General features: G+C 40.9%; 1 protein-coding gene across 2 annotated transcripts in view; it reads right to left on the bottom strand.

The window, feature by feature from the left end:
* Nucleotides 1-263: 263 nt before the first annotated feature.
* CLYBL (citramalyl-CoA lyase) overlaps nt 264-23,867 on the bottom strand; it is a 174,326-nt gene continuing 150,722 nt past the window's right edge. The window contains exons 5-9 of one of the 2 annotated variants that reach the window (XM_040584455.1): nt 23,297-23,390; nt 21,742-21,909; nt 16,466-16,590; nt 856-955; nt 264-691 (exon numbers count right to left, since the gene is read on the bottom strand). In XM_040584455.1, coding sequence (XP_040440389.1) covers nt 860-955; nt 16,466-16,590; nt 21,742-21,909; nt 23,297-23,390 — 483 coding nt within the window. In that variant the 3' untranslated portion in view covers nt 264-691; nt 856-859. Of the gene's footprint in view, nt 692-798; nt 956-16,465; nt 16,591-21,741; nt 21,910-23,296; nt 23,391-23,867 lie in introns of those variants that run through there. The other variant, XM_040584456.1, reaches the window with a different exon arrangement.

Below are 23,867 nucleotides of genomic sequence, written 5' to 3'. Positions count from 1 at the left end.
TACCCTTACTACAAGCTGGGTTAACCTCTTCAAAACAGCTTTACTAAGCCCGTTAACCACACGGCCCACATGATCTGTAGCCGTATCCCTAATGTGATGTAAATCTGACTCGAGACCATATGCACAAGTTCTGCTGCATTGTGTCTCCAAAAACTACAAGTTTATTGCCGTGCAACCCTTCCCGGGCTGGACGCTTCCAGGAGGAAACGCTCTGAATAGCAACTGCTTAAAAAAAAATAGAGAAGAAAGTCAAGAGTCCTGCCTTGTCAGACCAATATTTTTAATGGCTGTTGCAAATTTACAGAAGGGGGGTGGGGTGGGATGCAAAGCTCGCACAGGGTGATGATTTTCATCGCAGTTATTTCAACCGGTGTGTAATTATTCAAGGCTTTGCCCTCTCTGACGGAAGCTCTGCACTGGAGCAGGAAGAAGCATAGATACAAATAGAAGCGACTGAACTGGTTTTCCTCTGCTCTTTGTCATTGACAGAGCTCACAGCTTACGTTTTGCCTTTCTCCTTCAGTGAAATCATAATCCTGCATTCGTAGTAATTAGCAGTGATGTCACACAGTTGGTGATGTAACTTTGTGGCAGGCTATGAGTAGTACATGGGCCGTGTGGGAGCGAGCAGTGGTTTGAGTTGGGAATAGTTTTAGTAATTAGTGATTCTGGTAAGCAAACTATGACAGATCTGCAAAATGGAAATGAATTTCTGCTTGAGCTTGATGTCTTTAATTCCTGCCCCCCCCCCCCCCCCCCCCCCCCCCCCCCCCCCCCCCCCCCCCCCCCCCCCCCCAGTATTATAGTCATCTTTTAAAACAGCTACTGGGCCCCCATGGCGAGAGCTTCATTTACCAGCTCATTTTTTCTTGATGGCTGTGGCAAGCGTAACAATGTTCTGTGCCTGCTTCAGTAATGGCATGTCGATCATGCTCCCGTGGAAAGTAAATGCACCCTGGAAAAGAGAGAATATAAACTTCCTGAGAGGACCTCTGGAAATCACAGTTGGCTTGTCTTTTCCTTTAAATACACATCCGTTCACCGAGAAGCATCATCTCCCACAGGAATCCTGAACGAGTGTTAGGAGACAAACTAACCCAGACAGGGCAAATGCAATTAAAGAAATGTGGTGGGTGCCAAGCGCTCCAAAGAGGAGGCAACAGGAGAGACAAGAGGAGCCCAGTGTGCAGCCTGCCTGTTTCGGCCCCTCTAGCTGGCAGCCAGTGAGGGCCAAAAGCAGCAAGGCAGTGCGTGCCACCCAAGGGGCTGGGGGACACTGTGCCTGGGGGGCAGGTCTGTTCCCCACATCCAGCATCACCCCCCAGCACAGGTGCTGAGCCACAGGGCCGGCCCTGCGCTGCCTGCAGCGTTATCTTTGTCAGGAAACAGCGGCCAGTGTTTGGGGTCGTGGAGGGAAGTTTTCCTGACTTGGGGGTGTTGTTGAGGTTGTGCTGCTGCACCTCTCCATCATGGGTCTGGTACTGAAGATAGGCTGGGCCTGTGCTAAGACCAACAGCTGGGATGAAAGCTGAAAAAACCACATGGCTGTCGTGATAATATTGCCCCAACCTGCTCTGGAGCCAAGTAAAGCCCACCTGAGCACTGCACATAGGGAATTTCCCACAGTGGATGCAGAACTAGCTGGTGTGCCTCAGCAGTGGTGATTTGAGAGCCAGGGCAGGTTTCAGAGGGCACTTTGTATTTCTAGGGATTTTGTGTTGGTGCCATGGTGACAAGTTTAAAATAATTAACTATGAATCATAGTTAAACCCTAAACAGAAGACACATGTTTTAAACAGAGCCAAACCTGACTTGTTCCTTTGGATGCCTTAATCCACACATGTTGCTGAGGTAGGATTTTGAAGATAAAACACATGACAAAGTTCAGTAGGCAAAAAAAAAAAAATTCTATTTGTAATTCTGACAGTACTTTGACACATTCCTGAAAAAAAACCAAATACAAAGATGCAATCTCTTCCCTGAAGGAATCAGAATTGAGGGATTGAGGGTCTGGCCCCAGTGTTGCGTAGGATGTCTCTGTGAAGCACTGTGCACCCTTTTAATGTCCTGCTGCAATCAATATGGGATCACAGGCTGGCCTTAGATTTGACAGTGAGCGAGGACAACCAAGAACAGGGTAGGTACGATACTGGCATGTGTGTCTGTGCATGCATAGCGAGAGAAATGCAGGGGAGAACAAGCTGTTTATTGTTCTGGTTTTCATTTAAGGCTCGATAATCATTAAATAGAGGACTCTGGTAAGTAAGGTGAAAATACAACCCATTTACAGAAACGATTAGGAAATGTGTTGCTCCAGCAACATACCTAGCTCGACTGAAGCAGCATTAAATATGAAACCATGTTCCAGAACAGTTAAGACAAAAATCCACCTTAAACAGTCATCTTGTGCAGATCAATACTGTTGCATGTAAGAACAGGCTGCATTAAAGCCATTAAGAGCCCAACAGTTAAAACTATTATTTTATTTTTAGTAGGATTTCCTACCATAGCTTGCAGTATTTTAGGTGGGTTTGGAGAATAATGGGACTGACAGATGCTCAAGGGTAGATGCTTCAAATTGAATTTCTTGTTTAGAGCAACCAATCAACCCTACATTACCACACCAAAATGTATTATTATTATTATTATTATTAACAACAACAACAACAATAATAATAATACACCACTTTTTATCTTACTTAGCTACATCTCAGCTGTTTTCACTTACACTTAAACCTTTACAGAAAATGCAGCCTCAAACTATTCCATAGATTAACTGTTGTGAAAATACACTGGGAACCAAGTAAACATTTCATGACATAGCAACTTTTTCGGAATAATTCAGGTCTTTGCAGTGATCTTACGCTGCAAGACAGTTTTTTTTCACTGTAAGAAAAACATGTTTTTGTCATGCCTATTTTTCTACAGGCATTCAGTCAAATAACAGCTATTGCTTAAAAGAGAAATTTGCATGTGGGATGACAGTGCTAAGCAGAGATATGTTAAGGTCTGGAATCATCCTTCCTAGTTCTGTGAAATGGCTGACTTAGGAGCACAGCTGTCCTAACTACCTGCAATAGTTTGCAGAAAGAGATGGGCACCTAGCAGCGACAATTCTGATCTCTGGTGGTCTGAATCATGGTTGGGAGGGTCTCACCCCTTCCACTGACTGTGTACAGGATACTCTGGAGTCAGATACCTCTGCAGGTGCCCAAGTCGGAGCATGATGAATGAGGGTCAGAATGTCTTTTTTAGAAAGCAGGAGTTAATTAAACAGCATGCCTGTCCTCTCTTCATTAAAATAACATATTTAGAAAGGAAACCAGGATAATAGTCTATGTGTGGACACATGAACACTGAACCACTTGAGATCTGCTGTATGTTCTCTTCTTGTCGGCGTGCAGCTGTAGTTTGGGTTGCTAGGAACTTGAATTCTTCAAGGTAAAATATGGTTCCCCCCCCCCCCCCCCCCCCCAACAGCAAAGAGTAACACTGAGAAGTTGGCTTCTCTGCCTGTTCACTCTGAGGCTTATTTTCTCCCTGCTAATTTGCAGTGTTGAGCTAAAGTCCAGAAAAAGAAACCAATTTTAATGCCATTGAATATACTCTATTCACTGCCTCTCTTTCCACCCACAGGTTGCAACAGATAGGAAATACCAGTAATTATAGCTTTGTCCCCATGCTCTCTTTTCCAGTTCTGCTAGATGAAATTTGCCTTTAGCATTCTTTTGATTTTTCTCTTGCATGAATATAAAGAAAACAGGACTTTCTATAAACACCATTTGCTTTGATAGCATTAACCTGGGGATTAATTTAGTCATAGATCTAAATTTTATTTTTGCCTAATTTTACCAATAGTCTCATGCTTCCAGCCTGTACTTAGACTTCCAGTAGTACAACTGTGGGACCAAGGGTCTGTTCTTAAGGAAGCTTGCAGCACGAATGAGAACGATGGTGGGTACGTGGTGCAAGGCTGGGGTTTGCATCCGTCGCCATTCAGTGGCTGTGGTTCTCACTTGCGGTGTAACCATACAAATAATTCTGTGGGAGCCTTTTCAGAAATCTGTAAAAAGGACCCGGCCATCAGGCAAGTCAAACGTGTCAGACCTGCCCTGGCAAGAGACAGACCCTCCAGGCAAAGGCTGACAGAGAACCTGGGAGAAGGAGCAGCCAGGAGGCAAAACCGCAGCCGGTGGGCACAGCCTTTGGGTGATGATGCATGGGTGCAAGTGACTCAGGTGGGATGAGGAGTGGGGGAATGGAGTACCTTCTGTGTCTGTGACAGCCATAGGACAGCAGGCTGGAAGTGTAGTCCTTCTGAGGAATGGGTGGCCAAAGACACTGCCCCCATTGTAAGTGATGCAGCACCTATTCTGCTGTCTTTATCCAGTGCCATCCTTCATGCAGCAACACAGTGAACGCGCTAGGGGTGAAGCCCTGTGAGAAATAAGGTGACTTTGGCACTCATTGACCTGTAGGGCATGGGAGCTGTACCAGCGCTTTGGCTGGCCTGCGCTGTACGGCTGTGCAGGCAGCACAACACAGCAGAGGGGTTTGTATGTGCACAGCCTTTGGCTTCCCTCAGCCTGGTCGCTGTACGCCTCCGTCAGCGCAGGCTGTGGGGGAGAGATCAAGGCAGAAAGTGAACGGGCAGAATTCCCTGTTGGGGTCATCCCACAGACTAGTGAAGAGTCCTCCCCAGCTGACTGGCAAGTGAGGAAAGACACAAAGGTGTTTCCTTCTGGACAGCTCTGTGAGAGTGGAGCGACACCCAGCTCCTCTCGCCACCCGGTTACTGCAGCTGCTCACGGAGCCCACCAAGTCACCATGTTCCCATCTCTGTCTCTGGTATCAGATCACCTTCTCCAGGTGGAACAATGCATGACCAGTACTGTGCAATTTGCTGCATCCCCCAGGAACCATGTAGTATTTGAACGCAATAAAGTCACAATGACATTTAATGCTCTGTTAAAACAGTAGTAACATTTCAAAAAATGAAACAGCTATTTATGCAAGATGCAGGCCATGCTGAGTAAGGTCTTAACAGCTCTACTTTGAATTTCAATATGTCCTAAAGTGCTTTGAGAATGGAACAGAGACTGTTTTGGCAAATACAGAAAACAGCTGGAAGGGAATTAAAATTATAGAAAGCTGCTAGTTGTTTTCTTTTTTCTTTTCTTTTTTCTTTTTTTTCTGAAGGGAACAGCAAAAAATGATAGTCTTGGAAAAAAGAGAATTGAGCACGGTCAGCCCCAAGTGATACAAAGATCCAGCTTACAGACAAGAGAAGTGATAAGACAGAGCTGACAAGAGAACAGTCATTTCCACAGGTCAGGAGCTGAAGATACAGGCTCATGAAAAAGCAGGGCAAATTAAGTTGTGCAGTAGGAATAATGAATGCAATACATTTTCAGGTGGCTGTAGAGAGACTGAAAAGATGCAGAACCAATCTTTGTAACACATCAGTTCGGCAGAGCTTATGCTTGTACCTTAGGAACCTCCTTTTGGATAAATGCAGCCACTACCAAAACCAACTCAGGTCTAGCCAAGTTCCATAGGCAACTGAAGGCTCTTCTTTGACAACTTAGAAGACAACTCTGGCCATATGTTGCTGTGGGTCTTGGACATGGCTGTTGTCCTATCTATATGTCATTGTTAAAGATTTCCTTTCCTATAAGAAATGACATGTATCAAGTTGCAGAAAGAGTCTCATCATTGCTCTGTTATTTGCCACAGCCAAAAGATGATCATGTTAACGCAGTGTTTCCTGGAACATGAAGACCTCCTCTTTCTGTGTGTGTCTGTGTGTGGCAGCATCCAGGAACAGCTGCTCTGTGAAACTTTCGGGAGTAGTTAAGAGCTTGGTAAATCTATACGACTATCTGATAAACACAGTATAATTTTTTTAATGGTGAGAAGCATTTTACCTTTCTAGAAGTTAAATGGATGGGATTCAGAATCCATGATTTCTGTGTCATCTGGGGATCAATGTGTTCTGGTGGAGCCAGGAAAGGGGAAGAAATGATACAGCCAACTTTCTTGCTAGCATTTATCATGGGTGGTAGAATTGTGTTGGCTTTGACTACAACGGGGGATGCACAGGATCAAAAGTGAGGTACACTTCATGTTTTTCCAGAAGATCAGGGGAAGTAAAGTTTCATACTTCTTAATCTGTCCTTTTTATATAATATGCAATGTTATGTGGGGTTTTACTCGCACCACCTTTTGTTTCCTTACGGGTTAACAAGAGAAAAAAGTTGGCTAAAACTATCATGATAGAGAACATTTAAGGCACCTCATAGTTGTGTGATACAATTCTCTCTGAGCTGTGGATTAAAGTACATGAGTTAATTAAAGTAAAATAATAATTGTTCTGGGACATGTGGGACAGTGATCAGATGAGCTAGTCCCCTTTGGTTGACAAGATGGAAGAATTAGATGTACTTTTGCACCTGGGAATGCCTGTGGCTTTTTCCCTAGCATCTGCTCCGCCTGTGGTTATCTGTGCCTCTATCCATGTCCATCCCGATGACTGCAATGAACTCACTATGAGGGCTACTGCAGACCCTCAGTTCTTAGACCACTGGAATCTACTAACCACCTGCACTGGTACTGAATGTGAGGATTGGCTCTCCTAACAAGCATACACATTTTGAAGTACCAAGTAAGTCCTGTAAGTTCCAAAAAGCCTGCTGGCTTCCTGTTTGAAAGCAGACGGGGCTCCAAACGTGAGCACTGGTTCTAAGAACTCTGCAGTCTGTTTTGGGAACTGCTGTTTTATTAATTACCTCAATCATTGGCAACCTTTTGCTAATAAACCTTTGATGTGATGCCCTGTTCTACCAGATCTCATCATACACGTAGCCAACAACTTTAACTCCCATGTGACAGTGTCCAGGACTTTCTTAAAGTTATTTATAAAGATGATATTAAGCCTGTGGCTTGTCTACAGTAGAAAGAAAAAAATCGGTTGTCTTGCATCAGCTGAAAGAATATAGCCAATAGTGCTATATTAATTTGCCGTGTGTCAATGTATGGGCTGTCCTGGGCCACTATGCAGAGACAGCTAACGTTCAAAAGCAGTTTACTTCGAGAATCTAGTCAGTGGATTTACATGGTAGGCTTGGAGGTGCTAGGGGATCCTGGTAGTAGGTGAGGCTTTGGCATGGGGGAGACTGGGTACGCCGGCCGGTGGAAGAAAAGGAAAAGCAAGCCAAGGTCATGTTCACTGAAAGTGCAATATGGACAAGAAAGCACCTGCTGCTCAATTTTGAATTAAGTATAGGTCTAAGATAGGAGTTATGTAATGCTTATGGAATTGCCACAAAAATTTCTGCCACCAGTTAGGTGACTGTTGCTCGGAGGACAAACTCATGAGTGAGAAGAGGTCCTTTGATGGCACTCCGCTATCACAGGGTTAGAAATGCTGCCCCGCTGATGAAGATTTGGTTTTCTTTAATTATTTTTCTCAACAGCTCAGCTAGCAATACTTTCCTTTGCAGGCTAAATCCCTGCAATGAGTGTGTGGCAGTCGGGTTATCTCCTTGGCTGCCTTCTGAGGGCATGTGCATCTATGACCTAGTGGAGATGGGCGTAGGGGGACCAGTGAGCCAGCCACCCTTCTCTCCTCCACACCCTCCATCATTAGGAGATGTTGTGAATCAAACAGAGCTCCCGCACTGCTCTGGTAAGGCAGGCCAGAGGCTTTGTGTGTGAATACAGTCATTGTCTAAATAAGTAATTATGTAAGTCCCCTTCCAACCCCTGTGACCTGTATCAGCACTCGTGGGCAGATGCCAGGCTAAATGGAAACAAGCAGAATGGTGATGCCAGCTGGCTGGTGCAAACCTTGCGTACCTCCCACAAGGGGAAACAGAGAACCTGTATGGACCAGCATCCTCAAGTCCACAGATGCAAGAAACCTTTGATCCACAGTTATCTGAGAAACATTAATGCTTTCCGTGGTAATTCAGTGCCTTGCTGACTTCTAAAACCCAAAGGTCTGGTTCTGACTTTTTGGAGACCACAAAAATATGTGGAATAAACCCACTGAAATCTGTTTGGGTCTGAGAACATTATCTTTAATCCTCCACAATATTAACTGTTATAAGGAAATTAAGAGTGTTGTGTTCTGGAGATCTGCTGTTCTGAGGAGGGAAGGAAGCAGGTGGATGGCAAAGGGTCCCCCTGAAAAGCATGGCATTCGGGAAGATAATTCCCCTGGGATTAAATGAAAACACATGTTTAAGTGATCCCCTGCAGAGGAAATTTGGAAATCTTTGCTTTGGGGCTTAAAAAGAATGCTTGGATTTGCTTGCAGGTCGTGAACAAAAGAGAAGAGAGCCCTGGTCACAGCAAATGGTGTTGGGTCTGTGCCTAGGGGAGGAGTGATTATCCTGACTACAAAGGAATGACTTTTCCTTGAAACAGAAGGTTGAAACCATATTTTTTGGGAAGTCAAGAGTAGGAAATAAGCTAACAGCTGTGATGGTGCTGAATGCAGGTTTAATTAATTTTTTTCTTCTGCAAGTTGTAGCCAAAGAGCCATCACAAAGAGCTGGGTCACAATTCTGCCTTTTAGTGATGAACTTCCAAAGGTTATTCTGCTTCTAGGAGGTGTTTGACGGTATCTGGGTCAACTGAGCACGTTTTTCAGGCTATAACAAGATAACATCTTGCTCTCCTCTCTGCTCAGGCCTGTTCTGCCTCCAGATTAGGCTGACACCCAGCTATGGCCTTCTTTGAGCATCTTTGCAGCAGGTAGGAAATGCTGCTATCACTAGTGTAGTCACATATGACAAACTGAAGACATCACGGACAGCAAGCTAGACAGAGCTTTTCAGGTTACGTAGTTCTGTATCCTCTCCTTTGGACGCTTTAACATTCGCCCCTTTTCTGTAGCAATGTTATGGGAGGAAAGACACTTAAAATCTTTGGGGAAAAGAAATGACCCCTGAAAAGGTTTGTCAAAAGCATCTTTTTGGCAAGAGGAGATGCTCAGTGGGTCTCTGTGATCTGTTGAAGGAAGACATGGATGGGGAGGGAATTCTGCAAAGCATCAACACCAGCAAGTTTCTGTAGGCATTTTGTTGATATGAAGAAAACGTTTTTTTTGCTTCTTTTCACCAGTGTAAACTTCCACCAGAGTAGAAGTAGTTAGTTAGTTCAGAGGATAAATCAGTTTGCAATACCAGAAGCAGGCCTGCTTTTATGAGATAGGCTTCTACCTCTAGGAGCAGATGGAAGGACACAAAAGGTAGAGAAAGTAAGAACGACTACCACATGAAACAGAGATTAGTTTTTACCTCAAATAACTCCCTAGCAGCAGTACAAGAACTCTCACAGAAAAAGCACTTTCTAAAGCTCAACAGGTAGGAAGGTATTTGTGATCCCTTCAGTCCACAGTGGGGCAGAAAAGATGAAGAACAAGGATCTGCAAGGTCCTTCACTTCTCCTCCACCTGACATTACCATTCCCAGCCTACGGATAAGGGTCTTACCCTGCTGCGTGAGCCACACAAGCTGTTTTTCCCTCTTACAGCCCCTCAAGCTGCCTGAACCACTGGGGATAGCCATTTCAGCTGGGGTGGGCCCGGGGATCCCACTTGGTCCAGCTGCAGAAACTCCTTCAGGCCACCAGTCTGTGTCTCTCGCTGAGCAAACAACCTGTTTAGGATCCCTGAATGAAAGGCAGACACGAGGGGGTTTTATTGCTGTCTTTACATTTTCTTTAGTTTCCTTCTCACTGTGGTTGTTGCCTTCCTGTGTGCTCCTCTAGAGTAGGAAAGAATAAAATTAAAACAGAAGAAAGTCCTAGAAATCAGGAATATTCTCCACTGGTTCCCATCCTCTGTCTTATAATGTATTGGGAACGGAAGAATCCTAGAGAGCACACTTGCCGCTGCCAAACAAATCTTTATTTTATAGCACAAAAGCAGCTTCCTGGACAAACATCCTATCCAACCATGCATTTTTTTCCCCTAGTGAGCGTCATGGTTATTATATGGAAAAATGAAAAGTAACTAATAATAAGACTTCAGTATCCTCAGATGCCCTTAATTAAGTCATTTAGAATTAACTTGGGGTTTATAGTCATGGAAGAAATTTGTTAAATATAGACTAGAAAATTTCATCTGGAAGTAAATGACTAAAGAACACACAAAAGGGGAAGGTAACTGTAAAATACAACGGAGGCGAGAAAAGTAATAACAGTGAAGCTCGTTCTGTCAACAAGAATGGAATTGCCGGTATTTTTGTATTCTATATTTTTTCTAATTTCAGATTCATTTTCTGAACAGGATTGAACAGCCATTTTTTACTGCAATTCTCTATTTCAGCTGAAAGAGCTTTTGCAGAGAGCTTCTTCAGGTCCCTGAAGAAACTGGCTAGCACAGAAAGGAGTGAAGAGGCAGCAGCAAGACCACTGCTACTTAAATTAACTGAAACAATAATTTGGCTGTACAGGCTTCTGAGTTCCCTCAGTAAGCCTTAAAAAGACCCATCTGGTCAGAATGTCACATCTCTGGTTAGATCCTGCTTTGGAAATTGAAATGAGGCTTGTGAGCGCTTGTTGATGCTTTTTAAAGAGGGATTTGGAAGGTGGGTAGTTGCCTCAGCAGGTTGCTTGGTGCAGAGCAGGTTTTGGCACAACAGTGGGCAGGTGTCTGCAGCAATGGGTGTCTCCCCGCTCCATGCCTGCAGAAAAACATCACCTGTGTTGGGAGCATGCTGGCACAGCACAGCCCTTCCAAAAAAAAGCAAGGGCACTCACTCTGTCTCACTAAGACCCCACATACACCTCCTTGAGCCGACAAGGTCAGAGGGGTCATGCCTTGCTGAGGAAGATCCCAGAGGGATGCCATCCCATGCCCTCTGCAGGGCCCACGTCCCCTGGGACAGGAGCTACCTCCACCAGGAGCTACCTGCGGGTGGAAAGGCTATGGAGGGGCACAGCATCTGCCCTTCTGCTCCCGGCTCGCGGAGAAACTTCTCCCTGCGGGAAATGTCAGTGTGCCATCCGAGTCCCTCTCCCCCCGTGTTTTGGACACAGGTCTTTAATGAGTGGAGGAAAACAGATTAAGAGCCACCGAATGCCTGCTGGGGAGTTGGGCGGGGGGGGGGGGGAGTTGGCAAGAAAATGTTTTGTGTGAGTTTCTGCCCTGCTTAGGAGCTTTTGCAGCCCTGCGTAGTAAAATCTGTCTTCTTCTCTCCCCACCTGGCATAACTCCCTCAGGACTGATTGCACCAGTGTAGAAACCAGTATAGCACAAGCAATTAGCTAATACAGCTCCTTCTGCTCTGCTGTAAAGGTTCAAAATTTGCCCCCAGATGGATCTTTCTAAGAGACGAGCCTTCAACTGTGACACAAAATACATTTCTAAACCCTTTTTCAAATAATAAAACTATATAGAGAAACTTCAAGTACCGACACGAGCTCTCTCAACCTCTATTTATTAATAAATTTTCATGTTAAAATTTCACTTGGCCACTTTTTAAAAAGATAAACAACATAACAGTGGCCCATGCTTAAATCCCACCAGTGCTCTCCATCAGTTCATAGAGAGGCACCTGAGCCTATACTTAAGGCAGAAGCTCATAAAAGGTGGCAATTTATCATAAACTCCTGAATCACCCATTCTGCATCGTGAGGAGTATACATTGCCTCATTAACATAAATGACAGCAAACGCCCCGTGTTCTTGGAGCAAGGGCTGACAGTGCTGCAACCCAGCATGCACAGAGGTATCCTGTGCTGCCAGCACTGCCCCAGGATGGGATCCAGCTTAGCTGGTGGCACCTCAGAGCTCTGCCTGCAGTCTGTCCTGGGCTCCAGGAGTGCGGAGCTGGGCTGCTCCCTCACCCCCAGCTCCGTGTAAAACCCTAAGATATAATGCCCTATAAAGTGCGATATAATGCCTGTGGGTTGATGGGGTCCCACACTGCCCCATGCCAGGGGGATGCTCCAGTGCATCCCTCCCAGGAGACAGCCCAGAGGAGCCTGCCACCCCCAGGGCATGGTCCTGCTCTCCCAGCACCCACAGGCTGGATTGGGACAGGATGGATCCCTTGTGGCTGGGGCCATACAGAGGGAGCCCTCTTAGGAGCCGCGGCACTGCTGGGAGAGGGAGGGCAGGGGGGAGAGACCTCCCTGGGCAGCAGTGGGAGCTGGACCTGGCCCAAGCACCAGGGCGCATCGTCTCCAAGATACAGTGGCTTGGGGTAGCTTTTCCTAAACAAAGAGCATTATAAGGGAGCAACTGCTGGAAATTTCCATTCCTTTGTTGGGTAGATGCTGTGTAAATAAATGCATTCCTAAGATTTTTCATAATCCTGGAAAGGTCCATAAAAGAAACTGTATAGTTTGTAAATCACTGGAGTTCATATATATTATTCCTCAGCCACTGGGAGCACGATATACAATGGAACAGAATATAATGCAAGAAACATATGCTAAAGGTCTTCTTAGAAGCACTCTGTGCATTCGTATGTGGCATGTACAGATATTTCTTCTGTTTTGCCCCATGGGATCTGAAATATTCAACCCGTATTACAGCTTGGGTCTTACCTTAAGTCTAAGTAATTCTTACCTGACAAGTGACTTCAGCGGCAGCATTTAACTATTCCCTGTTTAAATGTGCAGGTCCTTTGAAAGCATTTATAAATTATTACCCAAGATAAATGTGTAAGCAACCTCTTACTTTTCTGCTTTTCTTTCTTTCTAAATTTTATTTGGAAAACAGATGATTCGGGAAGATCCTATTCTGATAATGCTGTTGTGCCTGATGTACTTACAAGTCAAATGGCTCAAAAATGCATTTTCAGTGTCTTACTTTCTTCTCATATATAAACACTGACTCCATATAGAAGAAATTATATTCCTGTATCCAGTGTCCTGGTAATGTAAACACAGGAGTTACCTACATAGTAAAGACTTCATTGATAGAAGTCCGAGCTTTTATTCTTTTTTTTGACATAAGCTAGTAGCTTCTTGCACTAACTCTACCTTCTTGTACTCAGCTAATCTTGATTTATAAGATCACTTCTTTAATGTGGTACAAATACTTCAGAAATTCAGAACAGAAACTGTCCTTTAGGCTACCAGAACAATATTTATTACCTTTCTTTTTCATTTTTGAACACACACTGACATTTTTCTTATGTTTAGACTTTCCCAACAGCTCTGCCTGCTTTCTTTAGGTTGTTTTTTTTAATTTTGAAAATCATATCCTCTAGTAACATAATTTTACTTGAAAAATACTGAAATGATATAAAAAATACTTTTCTTTTAAAGCATGTTTAATTTTTAGATGTCAAAGTTCTATACAAAAGAGCACTTAATAAATAGTTGTATAAAACAAAAAAAATGTACTTTTTCAACATTGGTCTTCTAACTGTCCAAAATACAACAGTAGCATTTATTTCCTAGATACACTTTTTTCCAGTCAGATTAGAAATGTAAAAAAATCCCCTAAACCCCACAACCAAAGCAACCTAGAAGCCAAACGAAAATAACCCCTCAAACACGACTATCTCTGTAAGGTAAGCCCGAACACTTTTGGCTAGCTGCTTAGCTCTCTAATCTCTTTCTGCTTGGACACTGCCACAGCATCTCCAGTTCCACAGTGCTCATCTGAGATCCTAATTTTTCCTGACCTCAGTACTCACATTTGGGGGCTACTATGTCAAAGCATTTCAGCCTCTGGGATGAAGTAGCCTGGTTCAGGCTTCTCTCAAAGAGAGATTATTAGGGCAATTGTAGCTCTCAAACTGGAATAGATTATAAAAGCTTATTACTGTATCTTAATATAAAATATTGTTGACTAAGGGCATCAAACTTTAAACCAAATTAATAACAAACTATGATCCCAGAGACTGCAGACCAGCAACTTATCTACCACACAAACAGCCGCACAAATCCCTCACATTTATTTTTTCCAGGCTTTCAACTTTGATTAATAACATGGCAAAACCATGCAAGTCTCAACCATATTAACCACAGCTATATTTTTAGTCTTACTGACATGAACACTTTAATATAATAAAAGGAAAAGGAAAACAGAAGAGGTGTTTCATTAGGACATAAGGATTACTAAAACCGCTGTGTGGAGTATTTGTCAGGAGGTGGTAAGGGAAGAGTTATTACTTACATTTTAGCATGTCGCTAGGATGCAGAGCAAGAGGATCCCTCAGTGAGATATGTTTGCTTTGGAAAAAATACTAAGTAATCAGACTGTTCAACCTCTTCTTACTGACACATTTATAACACCAAATTGCAAATTTGGTTAAGAAGTTTGCAGCACTACACAGAAAACTATTTTTCCCATTTTCTTATGAAGACTGGCAATACGGCAGTGATAACAAGATCCAGAAGTTCACATATTAACCTGCCAGTCCTTTTTTATTGATAGACGGCTACACACAAAAATATATGAAGCATGCAACCTGGTTGGTTAAAAAACAGTGCAAACCACAAACCCTCAGCAAATTTGTTCTTGCAGCTGATTATAGAAGCTTATAACCTATTTTAAAAGTATTTTTTTTTTTTAAAAAACAAAACCCCAAACCCAAACAAAGCCTCCCTGAATGGCTGATATAAGCAAGAAACCAGCATTATGTCAGCAAAATAACAGCTTCAGAACAAGTCCGAAGACTAATGCTTACCTAATACAGAATTCTTCAATATTAAACATGTTTGGCTTCATGATTGTGTGATACTGGGACCAGAGTTAAATTCAGTCCTGTCTCCTCATCGACTGTTCATTTGACAGGCATATTCCTTAGATGAGTTTCTGACACTAAATTCAGCTGAATTAATAGTATTATACACACCATCAACATAAACAATATTTGGCTTAGTATGTCATTTGACTTTTTTCTTTCTGCATCTACCTGCCTACATGTTTGCACCAGCAGTATGTTTATAATGATGCCTTTCGTAAGAGAGCCAAGCTTTGTAAATCGGAATAATGGGCAAAACCAGTCATACATTTTATATTTCTAAATCGTTTGCATGAAGACAACTACATTTCAAAATCGAGGGAACAGAACAAAGAGACACGAGCATACAGCATCCTAATAGTGACCCTAAAATAACTGCTCGGGGTAGCACCCAAATATTGCAGTCACGGCTGTGCTGGAAACAGCCAGGTACCACAGAGGGGATGCGATAGCCTAGCAAAGAGAAGGGCAGAGCAATAGCAAACACATTGGCACACTTTTACCCTGAGATGAAAGCATCATTTCTGCTTTGGCCTTTTTAGCATTTCTAATGCACAACATCTGCAGCATCAGAAATGCAGGGGAATGGGGAAGGCACACACACCAATCTATTATTTTCCTACCCACCAGAAAGTGAAGAAATGTACAGAAAACCCTTATACGACACTGGAGAAAGTGAGAGCCTGTGCACAGTCTTATATATGAACTTCACCGCTGAAGCGATTGGCCCCCCATCTGAATGCCACACAAGCACAAGTGAACCGTTCCCGCTCATCTGCACTCCCTGTTCTGACATCCGGACTTTGCTTTTTAGCGAGCCTGGGCTTGGCTGCAACTAAGATAAACATATTTAGCTGCAACTTTTTTTTTTCTTTCAAAAAGAGGCAAACTGGATTATAGCAAATAACCTTTAAGATAATTAACTGACAATGCCGCAACTAGCATAAAATCTTCCTTCAGGCGACCCCTAATTTAAGTATTACTGGCACAAAGTGGAGACAGATTGTGCATCACCACCGCAATATTTACATAGCAGAAACCCACAGAGCAGGAAACGTGAGACTCAATGATGCACTAAATTAGGAACAATCATATTCCAGTGTTAATTTGCTTTCTCCTCTATCCAAATTTCAGGTCCAGCAATTGGTACAAATACACATAACACATTCCCATTTTTAATGATTAAGAACCACAATCTGCAAGCAGTTCTGCTCAAAAGTAAATTCACTCACTGCTAGGGATGTTTGCGGGATCAAACCCCTAGAAGTGAAACAGGTTCACCAACAAAGAGATTTTTTAGAAAACCAAGACTTCCTAATCTGTTTATTTCCTTCCATAAACGATATCTGCACAAGCAGTCTGAGTTGTCTCCCAGGCTACCTGCCTTTTGATTGCAAATATTTTCCTACGACAGTAACACTGTGATTCTGCAGCATAATGGAGAAACGGTTTTAATTCACCGATGCTGTAGATACATGCAGGTACTCAAAAGGCTGTGTAATCAAAGAATTAAAGTTAAAATGGGGGGGGGGAGAAAAAGATAGCTGGTCTATTTGTAAATATATTGGGAAGTGACACATTTATAATAAATATACACTCTATAGTCTATCCAGACCCAGATTTCATGAGCAATACTCTCAGTTACAGCACACTTCATAAGATAAATGCAAAGAGCCATCACCAATCTTTATAAATCTTAAATATTATGCAAATTTGGTTTCCACTATGGCATATTAACAAAATATTTACCTTGCCTAATCGCTGATGTTCTTCAAAAGCAGAAATCAGTTCTTGTGCCCACTTTATTTTTTCAGGGCTCGGAGAGAACTGTTCCTGGACAACAGCAATTTGGTTGGGGTGAATCACCTGCTTACCTACAAAGAAGATTAATAACACCAGAATCATGCATCGACAAACAGATGTTCAAGCAAAATGTTCCAACCACTTGAGGCTCTCATATGCCTTGCAGACTTTCTTGCTCTTTAGCTAATTATTTCACTTGGTGTCTTTTATTTTTTAAACTGGACAACAGGCAGATAGCCTTTTGCCAGATTTTTTTAAGAATGAAAATATTTTGATCTACGCTTGCATTCTAATATAGTTTGAAAGAACACACGATTCTTTCTCCTCCCTCCCCATTTCAATCCATATATCTCTCAGTAATTTCAGGTGCAAGTGTTTGTCTGGGTCAGTCAATAACACTTAAGTATAATGCACCTCTGAATTTATATATAAAACGCTATAAATAACAGCTCCAGCCACTCTTAAATAAGTTGTATTAAAAGGCGTCAGAAAATGAGATCTGATGAAGATGGCAAGAGACTGTAGGACAGGAAAGTTATCAGGCACCTAAGGATCATGCCCTAAATTCTCAGTATTGGCTTAGCATCACAAAATCCACAGTGTTTAAATTGCTGCTGGTGCAATAGTTAGCAGTTGCAGGTAGGCTGCAATATTTATTTAGTCACTGGTATATTAAATAACTAGCAGTGGTGCCCTGAGGTTTTATGAAGCACTGTTTTTTATCCTTTCTTGTATAAACACACGTTAAGAAAATAAAACTAGGTGTTGCCTTTTTTTTTACTAGAGATTTTTAAACATGAATAGACAGCCACATAATCCGTTTTAATCTGTTATTGTATTTCGCTACCTTAAAACAATTACATATCTAATTTGTTTGACAGTTTAAAAAGTGTAACATTTGACATTATTAGTTCATTTTTATGGGAATTTCACAGATTGGTGTGATTTCTGCACTTTTGTTTCAAAGCGCTTTAATAAAGAAAGGCTACCGTAATTCCCAGTTTCCTGCGGAATAAACGACTCTCCTCCATGCCAGATAACAAAACTAGTGAGAGGGATGAGCCTGATCCTGCAAACCTGCCACCAAGTGAGCAGCCTCCTGCACACAGAGGGTCCCACAGCCGTGCCGTCCTGCTGCACGCTGCAGCCTCTCGTGGGGGCGAGGGAAAGTCTGAAGTGTCAGGACCTAGGGAGGTCTCCTGCGTACAACCGGCTCTGCTCCCACAGTCTTACTGATGTTAAGCCAGCTGTACATTAGAAATCAGCCCATCACCTGGTCCAAGAAGACTCACGCATGACCACAAAGATGCACCTATTTTACGGAAAATCACTGCTGCAAAAAATCCTGGGATTACTTCTATGAGACTGCGGCGGGGCTGAATGATAACCTGCAGTACAAACAAAATCTGGGGATGCAGCAGCACAATCTACTTAATGAGCAAAGAAATAGTAATGTTTTAGTGTTGCTACATTTCTTTGCTAAAAAGCTATAAATAGCTCAATTTTATTTTATTTATTTCCTATTAAACAAGCTTTAGTTTATGATCTTATGGGCATCCAAATATTCAGTTTGAATTTCCAAAGTCAAAACGATTTCAAAAATAGCTTAAAAATAGGCAAAAGCTTAGAATTCTGTAAGTACTATATTTTTTGAAAGAAATGACATGCAGACAAATTTTCTTAACTAATGTGTTTTACATTAGGTCCAGTTAAAGGTTTTTTGGTCAATTTAATCAAATGTCACCATTAATAAGATTATGATGTTTCTTATTTGTAATACAACAAATTCTCCCTAGCTAAACTACTAATTCTAAAATTGAAGGGTGTACAAATAATTCCTGCAAAACCCTAAGGAGCTTAACTTTCTGGGAAAAATGTAGACTATATTTTAAATTATATTTAAAGTCAGTCCATAATTACAACAAACATAAAAATATTTATATATGATTTTTTTAAAGTGTAAAAAGATTGGCTTTTGATAAAAATATCTGTAGCATTAAGCTATGCTTTTTATCACTGAAACAGTGCTGAACAATTTACAGAGAATATAATCTAACTTTTGATTTATAGCATTCAGTTGATTTTTGTCACAGATTATGTATCCAAATAACCGTATAATAGAGTAATGCCATGCAGGAAAGAAACAAGTATTTTAAACAAAATTGTTGTTATTGACAAGTTTCTGAGAGACTCCAAAATTGGAAGACATTAAAATTTATGACCATGAAATCCTTTTTACAGTACCACTTGATATATCGTGCTTTAAATCGATACCTGTCAAGTCTTTTAGGTAACTGTATGATGGTGTCATTTTAGTTTTCTACAAAAGACTGCAAAAAGAGAGGAAAGCTATAGTGTTTCTTATTTATATCTGGCTTCTCAGCATGTAGCACAGGACTTTCTATAATGACTAAGTCAGCTGTTAAAGCTTATGGCAAGATTTACTTAATTTTATACGTAAACATTCCCAAAACTGATGACCATTTATATAGGCAACAACAGACTTTAAGTCCATGGGTTCTGGTATTGTAAAACATCTTGCCGAGTGTGTATGCGTGTGGATATATATATTTACAATCCCCCCCCCCCCCCCCCCCCTAAAATCTGTCTGTCTGTCTATCTATCTATCTATCTCTCCTAATATATATAAAAAATATATAAATCTACATATAAAAGATGTATTACTTTAGCTAAATTACATTTGAAAACATTTGACTTTATGTAAATACACTCACTGAAGGAAAGTCAGGCTGCTTTTAAGATAACTGGAAGAAAACTTGGCTACAATAAGCTATGAGGCTCACGATAGTAACTAAATAGCTGGTAAATTCTTTGTTACACTATTTCGCTTGTTTAATCTTGACTGGATAGATTTGAATACATTAAGGCCAATTCTATCAGTCTAAATCTGAATATGGGAAAATCTAAGGACATAAAACTTTGCTTAATATTTTGGATTTGCGTTAGTTTTGAGGGTGGTGAATTTGGCCCTACGCGTGCAAATAAATGTGTGTTCTCCAGCTAAGAGAGCAATTTGGAAGCCTCAGCTTGTTTTAGTCCTGTTGATTTAAATGATTTTGATTCTTTATGAAAAATTAGCAGGAAGGATTCTGAATTATCTTAAAATAACAAGAATCACATGTTTTGAACTCGTTATTAGGGTGATATCTCAGTATTTTACTTTCACATTATCAGAGGACTGTCAGTGGCAAATACGATCTGCAGACTTCTGCTTTATACAAGGTCATGGATTAAGCTAAGACCCATTTGTAATTTTCTGTGATGAATATTAAATTGGAAATGTTAAAATGTTTTATTTATATAGTTTTGGAACAAAATGCTTTTGCTTTCAGTTTTGAAATGACATTTTATTTTAGACAAAACAAGCAAGAAATATTATGAAAATATTAGATAAACTGAAAGCAAAAGGAACAAAAGAACAAATTAAACATTTTGGATTGCCCTCAAATATTTTTTTTCTTTTTTTACCAAAAATATGAAAAAAGCTGTTTTGTTTTGACTTAAACTCATTTTTAAAGAATTTTTTTTTGGCCACCAAATCAGAAAAGTCAGTGTTGCTTTATCTCCAATTATGGTTGGACTGGTGGTCAGGCAGTTTGCTGGATTTTGGAAATGAGTTGATGGTAGCTGCAGAAAGGCAGAAGGCAAAGAGCAGGAGCTGTGAGTTCACCTTAATGACGTCTGTACCTTTTACAGACCTTTACTCCTCATACAGAAAGGCAAGACACCTCTATGGCTGAGTTAGAAATTCACTTTATGCCCTAAATTGTCACACATGACCTTTTTATTTGTCTCCTATCTGGACCCCGTCCTGATGTCAGACAACTTCCACTGTAAAGTCAGTGGAGTCCAAACCACCATCAATGTTGTTTATGCTGAGCATTTCTAAATTTCCTAAATTGGCAGCCCAAGTTAAGTATTTAGATATACATTAAGTGTTCAAAAAGAGTGTTCTCAAAGGTGCTAGGCATCTGCAACTCCATCTTCAGTCAACAAGAGGTTCAGATGCTTAAGTTTTTTCAAAAATCAAGCCTTTCCTTAAGCTAGGAAATACTGGTGGAGATTAGGTAGCCATCAGCAGATGCCACCATTCAGGAGCTGTATTATTTTCCCAACTTCAACCACAGATGAATGAAGGATGGAAGTCCACATGGATGTGGATAATGTAGCTGTGAGGAGCTAACCATTTTGCCTCTGAAACAAGACCTGGTTTTGCAAATGTTGAAGCTCAACAGACAGTAAGGCAGAGTTTGTGCTGAAGAGCATTGATTGCTATTCTTTCGCTGGCACATCGAGATCACTTCGAAGAACACTTTTTTTTTTGCTTGGTGCTTTAAGATATCATATACTGCTAGCTCTAAAAATATAGTTTGCTAGATGGCATCATTAGGACCCATGCCTTTGGTAACAAAAACCTGAGAGATGTACTGTTACTGTATGTATACCCTGAATGATGGTCAGAGACAAAAAACGTAAAATGTTTTGTCCTGTATGCTAGAATTCTCTAACGCATGTGTCAAATGGCTGACGTCTATTGCAAAACCCCAATCTTTGTTGGCTGCAGTGTCTCACTAGGGTGTCCGAGTGATCTGGTACACCAATCACGGGGTAACAGGCTGCATTACAGGACTCTGGGGCAAGGAGCCTGCTGCTCTTGCTGTCTGCCAATACCCATAGGTGTCACCAGCACTTACTGGGAGGGGAGCCAGGGGATGAAAAACAAATCAAAGAAAATAATAAGAAAATAACTTTCCCCTAGCAATTAGCATATGAGGTTTGCTTCTCAACTTCTTCACCTAAAAGGTATTTTTTAACAACGGCCATTTAAAAAAAAAGGGAGAAAGAGATCCAAATATTTCAAAAAGCAATTGTAGAGTGCCCATCGCAGAGTACAGTATCACCTTTCCTGTGCTCTGTGGTGGGAGGAATCACTGCACAGCCCCTACCCCAACTGCTCTTCACAAACAGTCACACACTTCGTGGGATGTGGCTTTACATAGCAGCCTGTGACATTTTGGGCAAGATTTCCAGTCACAATTTTTAAGGTGCTAATAAGCATAGAAGAGCTTGGTATTACTGAATTTTTCAATGAATGACCTGAAATAAAACCCAAGTTACTTGTCTAAGTGACAGTAAATGTAGCAATATATTTAAATTGAAGAATATATGCATTATTTTGAGGCATCGACAGAAAGCCATACCAGTGAATCCCATTGAGGCACCTTCTCTTGATTGCCTGCGGAGCCCATCTTCATCTCGGAAATCGATGTAAACAAGGTCTATTGCTTGAAGGCCAAATGCCTTTGCTGTGACTATTATTTTTTGCCTGGCATATAGAATATCATGAGTTTCCTTACTGCTTGTTGCACCTGTGAAGATGATGAAAACAAAGAAAAACTGACAAGAGTGTTTTAAACTTTTCTATTTTAAATATTGCCTATGTTAAAAAAAAGAAAGTTTGAGATTTTATTTAACCAATTTAGAAAACAAAGGAGCTGTGCAAGGCTATGTGGTCAAAATGATACTCTTCTGAAAAAAAAAAAAGCTGCTCAGCAAAAAAAAAAATATCTCTCTTTAAACACTAGATTATAAAATTCAAATTTTGATTTAGTTCAAATCAGACATTGTATGTAAGCCTGAAGTCAGTGGAAGCTTCAGCTGGTAAGGACTGCTGACTGGGGAACTAACATGAAGTAATTACTTTATTATATTATTTACTGTATGTACAGTAAGAAGCATTACAGCAAGAGAGAGTTTACACAAATTGATATACTGGGTACAACTAAATGGTTAAAAAATTCACGCTGAGAATAGAATTGCACTTTCCTTGGTTCTGATTCTTGTCACAACTGATGTCCCAAGCTGAATATTTAAGCTTTAGTATTTGAATGAAAAAATGATGGTAGATGACCTCTGAGAAGAAGCAAGAGTACTCACGAGACTTCATGTGCTCACAGGGCACCAGCTAAGCAACGTGCTCACATGAAGGTTGGTGTGAAAAAATAATAGCAATAATAATATGTTCCCTTTCCTTAGAGTCACTATGTAGACACAGATTTCCAGTTTGTAAGGAATATTTTAGTAAAGAAATGCTAATCTTTACATCAATGTACTAATTTTTAACTTAAATGTTGATATCTCTGCACTTTTATCTTTAAACTGAATCAGATTAATAAGAAGCTAAGCAGCCTCTCATAAAAGAAATTGTGAAATGCTTTTTATTTTTGAGGAAGGCTAATAGTGTTTTCATATGAATACATGGCTGTATTGACATGGGACATATTTAAAGTAAATTTATGAAAGCAAAATGTAGCAGGAGAGTATTTGTGCATGATGTCAAAAGCCTGACTGGTAATTGTCTAAAACAGTGATGAAGCAGACATCAGAATTTTAGGACTTTAAACATAGTTTTAGAAAGCATGTGTATGTTTTTTATGAATATCTTATTTTTCAATAATTTTAGTGATTCAACAGGTTTTGTTTTGGGTTTTTTTTTCATTAATTTTTGCTACTGCATGGTGAGAAGCAGAAGAAAGTGTCAGTGCCCTATAAGACTCAGGGACCATGTTTAAATTTGCCAGCAATACATTCTGCATTGAAAAAAATTATGGAGAAAAGTGGCAATGTAAAATGCAGATCAAGTGTTGTCATTACTTTAATTTTTGCTGTCAGAAAAGCAAAGGCCATAAATCACATCAGGCTTCACCAGTGCAAATGCCACACATTAACATTTATAGTAAACACACAGGTAACAACCTATGCTGGCACGGAAATCCTCTCCTCCAAAGACGACTGCGTCCAAATGAAAGCCAGCCTGGGATCCTGTTCTCAGTGCTTCTTCACAGACAGCCTTCAAATGGGAACAGAGTATTAATTTCCACAGAGATGCAGGATGCAGAGAGGCTACAGAGGATATTAGAGCAACTCAGTGTTACCAGAATCCTTCAGCTAAAATTGCTCCTATTAAGCAAAGCCATTGTAGGTGCCTGACTATGCACACTGCTTTAAAATGACTCAGCAAAAGAGAAAACATTATCTTTCCCTGAGCACCTATATGCCTAGACTGTGTAAATACAGGATGCTGTAGCAGATTCCTTACCTTCTGGTTGACATAATGCCCTGGGTATTGCTGTGATCACTACTTCAGATATTTATGTAACAGTATGAAGCAAAATACTTTGTCAAATACTGCTTAAATGCAAACCAAAAGTATTAATTTGATTAGTTTGACAAGTAACATATCTCCATGAGAAACAGAAATAAAGATCAGAATCTCTTTTATTAAATAAATAATATGAACAGTTTAAAATGGTTGTAGATTCCTTAT

Source organism: Falco naumanni, chromosome 2, assembly GCF_017639655.2.
Source record: "Falco naumanni isolate bFalNau1 chromosome 2, bFalNau1.pat, whole genome shotgun sequence".
Lineage (NCBI taxonomy): Eukaryota > Metazoa > Chordata > Aves > Falconiformes > Falconidae > Falco > Falco naumanni.
Note: the sequence above shows the minus strand (reverse complement) of the source record. Positions and strands in the feature narration are given on the sequence as shown.